Below are 5,409 nucleotides of genomic sequence, written 5' to 3'. Positions count from 1 at the left end.
ACAAACAACATTTCTCATTTCAACATTAAAAATAAAAAGATTGTTATTCAGAGCATTTATTTGCAGAAAATGAGAAATGGCTGAAATAACAAAAAAGATGCAGAGCTTTCAGACCTTAAATAATGCAAAGAAAACAAGTTCATATTCATAAAGATTTAAGAGAAATCAGTATTTGGTGGAATAACGCTGTTTTTTAATCACAGTTTTCATGCATCTTGGCATGTTCTCCTCCACCAGTCTTACACACTGCTTTTGGATAAACGTATGCCACTCCTGTTGCAAAAAAAATTCAAGCAGTTCAGCTTGGTTTGATGACTTGAGATTGTAAAATAATAATAAAAAAATCTTAATTTGTGTGTGTTATGAAGTGGTCAGTACAGCACTGGGGTAAAAGCTGTTTTAAGTCAATTGATTTACTAAATGCTAGTGTACTTTACTGGAGTGTTTCTATGATTTTTACTTTAACTCACAGACTACATTTAACCCATGAGATCAGACCCATTTCTGAATATTGATACCAAATTTAAAATTGAATCTGATAAATTCAGTGAGCAGCTCATTTACGTTTTCCTTTTCATGGACAAATATTTTAAGGTTAAAATCCTGAACATAAATGACACAACAATTTCACAATTTCACAACAATTATCTCCAGCACACCTACATTCTATAAATAAGGTCAAATAATATGTACAAGTGAACATTCATACATGGCACTGTAATGCTTACATTTTACAATTTACATTATATTATTATACCATACAAGTCTACAGAAGGCTTCCTAAAGTCTTCATACACTGTAGACATCTCAGTGAATATCTGCCTTATTTAAGCACTATATTTCCACCTAATTTACTTGAGTTGAGTGTTTGCATGACCATAATTACACCACTGCTAAAGCATCACTTAAATAATGTCTGACATTTATGTAATTTTAGGCCTAAACTGCCAAAAAGACTCTACCAAAATAATAATTTTACAAACCCACAGAGTGTCTAAACTGATATTTTTAGGTAATAACTCGTAACCAGTTTGGATGTAACCCAAGATAAACTTACAGTACTGAACATTCCAGTATGTGGATCAGTGAGTGGGGCTTCTGTAGGTCAGGCCTGAGATAATTTACTGTAAGACACGCCGGATCTCTTAGCGCTCAGCTGATGTTGTAGCGACCCCCAGCGACCTCACGTAAAAATGTAGCTCATTTAACTGATGAAAATAATTATATATCAGGTGGGAACAAAAAAAAAATAAAAAAATTAATACATTTCTATTAATATAAATAAATAATTTATAAATAATAAAAAAAAAACACGTATGATTTTTTTTATTTTATTATCTCTTATTTTTTAGCGAGTTTAGCTTAGTTAGGTGCGCTGATGACGCTGCTGTTAAACAGTAGAGAGCGCGTGTGTTAGTGAGGTAGATAAATGTGTGTGTGTGTGTGTGTGTGTGTGTGTGTGTGTGTGTGTGTGTGTGTGTGTGTGTGTGTGTGTGTGTGACCTGTAGTGTGTCTTCCAGATTTAGGACACTCCAAGATGTGGATCAAGATCTATTAATCAGATAAAAAAATGTAATTATTTTGTGATTTTAGTCTGAGCGTTCTGCAGGACGTTTTGGTATGATGCGCGTTTTTACACGTTTTACGCATCTGGTCCGTATCTACGTATTTTGAGCACTTTTATGCATTGTGTGCGTAATTTTGCGTCTGGTGCGCTTTTACGCGTTACGCATCCGGTGCGTATTTACGCATTTTGTGCGTAATTGCGCATTTTGTGCGCAGTTACTCTTCTGGTGTGTTTTTGCGCATTCTTTTCGTTTTTGTATCTCATAGGTTTCTAGGCAAGATGGACAAAACAAGCAAAAACTGACGTAACCCTAAACCCAATCATTAATGGTCGTGTTAAACCTGTCAGAATATGATGTATGGATATGACACAGAGGTGAGCTGCACATAATAATAATGATTTAAAATCCAGATGTCCAAATATAAACCAAAAACAACAGAATTGGCCTTGCTATTCCAGTATATTTTTTGTGTATAAAACTTTATAGCCCCCAAACACAACCATGAGCCTATAGTTAACTGCATTCCTGCGAACAGGATAGAAACACATCATGGACCAGCATGCTCTCCAGGGAATAAAAACAGCCTATATTGTGATTTTACCTCTGATATGCTGGTCATGCAACTAGACCAAGATTCTTGACCTGCAAGAACAGCATGACCACGCTGCTGTGCTACTATCACCATTTGACTTATCACCATGACCATGTGCCAGTTGCTGTAGGATGTCCCAGTTTGTGTGCTGTGTGTTTTAGAATGTGTTAGTTTGTGTGCTGGGTGTTTTAGAATGTGCTGGTGGGCATGCCAACTGCTGTAGGATGTACCATTTGACAGGTTTTGATTGTGCTAGTTTGTGAACCTGATGCTTTAGAATGTGCCAGTTTGTGTGCTGGGTGTTTTAGGATTTGCTGGTGGGTATGCAGAATGTGCTTTTGGGCATGCCAACTGCTGCAGGATGTGCTTTTGGGCATGCCAACTGCTGTAGGATGTGCTTTTGGGCATGCCAACTGCTGCAGAATGTGCTTTTGGGCATGCCAACTGCTGTAGGATGTGCCATTTCATTGGCTGACTGCTTTAGAATGTGCTGGTTTGTGTACCTGATGCTTGAGGATGTGCCAGTTTGTGTGCTGGGTGATTTAGAATGTGCTGGTGGACACACAAAGTTCAGCAGACTGCAGGATGTGCTATTGGACATGTCAACTGCTGCAGGATGTGCTGTTGGACATGCCAACTGCTGCAGGATGTGCTGGTGGGCATGCCAACTGCTGTAGGATATGCCATTTGGTGAGCCGGCCTCTTTAGGACAGACCGGTTGGTGTTCTGGGTAGTGGGTGCATTAGGTTATGCCTTGTGTGCTGGATATATTAAAATCTACTGGTTTATGTGCTAATGTGCTTGTTTCAATTGCTGTGAGATGTGTAGATAATAAAATATGCCAGTTTGTGTTCCAGGTGTGTAATGATGTGCCTAGTGTGACGGGTGCATCCCTATGTGACATTAGGAGTGCCAGCTGTTGTAAAATGGGTCAGGTATTGTGCCTACTGCTGTAGGATGTCCCAATCTGTCAGTGTGCCAGGTACAGTAGGGATATGGGTATACAAGGTGTGCTGGCTGCTGTTAAATGCACCAGTTGATTTGCTATTTGCTTTTCGATGTACCATTTGGTGTGCTGGCTGCTTTAGGATATGCCATCCAGCACTTTCTAATGCAGTCGGCACAAAGTATACTTCAGAATGTGCCGGTTGGAGTGCTGTCTGTTGGTATGTGCTGTTTGGGATGTCATACAGCTTGACCAGAAGTGCAGTACTAAACTGTAATGCTGTTAAGGACAGTATGCAGTGTTTCTTAATGACAGAGTATGCAGTTTTATTTAAAATTATAATTCTGACACAGAAACAAACTAGTTTGAAGTCAAAACATATTAATATTGTATTAATAATGTGAACATGTAGCCTGTTATGTCATGTGTTTAAGCATTGGGAGTTATAATATTAAGGAAACATGTAAAATCGTACATATATACAGAGTGGATCATTACATAAAAATGGTATATGTAGAATTTTTAACACAAACTATACTTCTATTGTAACAGAGCTTTAAAAGACTGACAATGAAAAAAACAATAACTGTAGAAAAACATGAGAAGCATCCTCTGAGCTACTTTCAGCATCCGGTACAAGCAGCAAACGCACAGATCTCACACACCCCAAGACGCCTGGAATAACGAGCTGCAGGAAAATAAAAGAGAAGGAAACTCTTTAAGAAAACATTATCAGGAAAAAGGATTTCCCAATTATCAGGAAGAAGATCAATATAAACTAATCTAAATAGGCATGGACTTTCAACTTTAACTATCTCTCTATCTTACACGGAATAGCACCCTTCTCATCTTACCAAGTCTGGAGAAAGAAGCTCGGGCGTTTTTGCTCTGGCACAGAGGCTGAAATTCTTCAGGAAGGGCTGGATTGTCACACACTGCCACCGCACTGCTGGCAGCTCTGCGGCTGCTCTGATTGGCTGGGATGTCTTTAGCCATGAGGGCCAAAAGTCTTTTCACTGAGTCGAGCTGGAACGAGAATTCTCCTTCCTGCAGGAAAAGTTAAGCATTTACAGTAAAAGATGAAAGGTAACAGATTAAACTGAGCTAAAGTCAAACTAAATCTAAGAAAGATAAAAAAGAATTAGAGTTTTATTAACAGCAAAATCAGTTGTTTATGTTTTTAAACAAGGCAGCTGCACTACAAAATATGATACATTAAATGTACATAACTACAAATGTGTATCTAATTTACAGTCATAACAACTCAGGCATGTTTAATGTCAAACTGCAAAGGAACTGGATATATTCCACATACAGCTCTGGGAAAGAGTTTCTTTGATTTTACCAAATTGAAAACCTCTGGAATATAATCAAAAGGAAGATGGATGATCACAAGCCATCAAATCAAACTGAACTCTATGAATTTTTGCACCAGTAGTGGCATAAAGTTATCCAAAAGCAGTGTGTAAGACTGGTGGAGGAGAACATGCCAAGATGTACGAAAACTGTTGCTTGTAGATGAATCTGAATAGGCTTGTAAGGAGTTTATCTATGTTTTGTTTGAGTAACTGTCTCTACTGTACAGAGTAGGATTTCTTCTAGATGCTTGCTGTAAGAATTTGATTGCACTCAGCAATTTAGAACATTAATCACCTCCCTACAACAAGTTTTTACCACACTTTTATATAAAATAGTTATGTTTTTAATTTATTATTTGTTTACCAGACATGAAGGTCAGTACTTACCCGAACAACCACCGCATCTGAGGATAAGCTGACAGCCAGAATCAGCAGGACTCCGAGTAATAAAGTCTTCATCTTTAGCTCAGTCTGGATCTAAATACAGCGTACTTCTCAAGCTTCTGTGTTCTGCACTTCTCTCTACTACCTCTCTCCTTTAAATACTTCCCTCTCTCTTCCTCCTCCTCACTCTCTAATCTCCAACCTGTGAGTTAGGCTAGTTAATAAACTGCAAGATGGTTAACCATACAATGATGAAAGACGTTTTATTGCTCTGGAAACGTGTAAGAAAACATGTTTGAGAGACAAACATTAATTTCTATAGTTACACTTTGATGACTGATGAACTATATAGACAGAAGTATGGGGACACGCCTTGGATTTATTGAATTTCATTTTGTCTCATTGCTACAGGTGTGCAAAATAAAAAAAAGTTCCTAGCCATGCAGTCTGCCTTTACATGAGTAAAAGAATGGGTTATTTTAAAGAGCTGGGAATTATATTATTATAACAATGTTTGTTATTCAAGACTAATTTTTCATTACATAACTCATCCAGTAAGAT

The 5,409-nt window shown here is 37.8% G+C and overlaps 1 protein-coding gene across 1 annotated transcript; it reads right to left on the bottom strand.

The window, feature by feature from the left end:
- Window positions 1-3,407: 3,407 nt before the first annotated feature.
- LOC103044303 (guanylin) lies at window positions 3,408-5,026 on the bottom strand. Its single transcript, XM_007246310.4, has 3 exons — window positions 4,852-5,026; window positions 3,961-4,153; window positions 3,408-3,794 (listed from the first exon to the last, which is right to left on the bottom strand). The coding sequence occupies exons 1-3, from the start codon at window positions 4,921-4,923 to the stop codon at window positions 3,730-3,732; spliced, it is 330 nt and encodes a 109-aa protein (XP_007246372.1). The 5' UTR covers window positions 4,924-5,026; the 3' UTR covers window positions 3,408-3,729.
- Between the last annotated feature and the right edge of the window lie 383 nt (window positions 5,027-5,409).

This window comes from Astyanax mexicanus, chromosome 13 (genome assembly GCF_023375975.1).
Source record: "Astyanax mexicanus isolate ESR-SI-001 chromosome 13, AstMex3_surface, whole genome shotgun sequence".
NCBI classification, from domain to species: domain Eukaryota; kingdom Metazoa; phylum Chordata; class Actinopteri; order Characiformes; family Acestrorhamphidae; genus Astyanax; species Astyanax mexicanus.
The sequence above is the reverse complement of the archived record's forward strand: the minus strand, read 5'-3'. Positions and strand labels throughout refer to the sequence as shown.

Coding starts and splice junctions, on each gene's coding strand:
- LOC103044303 (XM_007246310.4), bottom strand. CDS start 4,923: ATGAAGACTTTATTACTCGGAGTCCTGCTGATTCTGGCTGTCAGCTTA. Junction 4,154..4,851: donor CAGATGCGGTGGTTGTTCGG/GTAAGTACTGAC, acceptor CTTTTCCTGCAG/GAAGGAGAATTCTCGTTCCA. Junction 3,795..3,960: donor AGCTTCTTTCTCCAGACTTG/GTAAGATGAGAA, acceptor ATTTTCCTGCAG/CTCGTTATTCCAGGCGTCTT.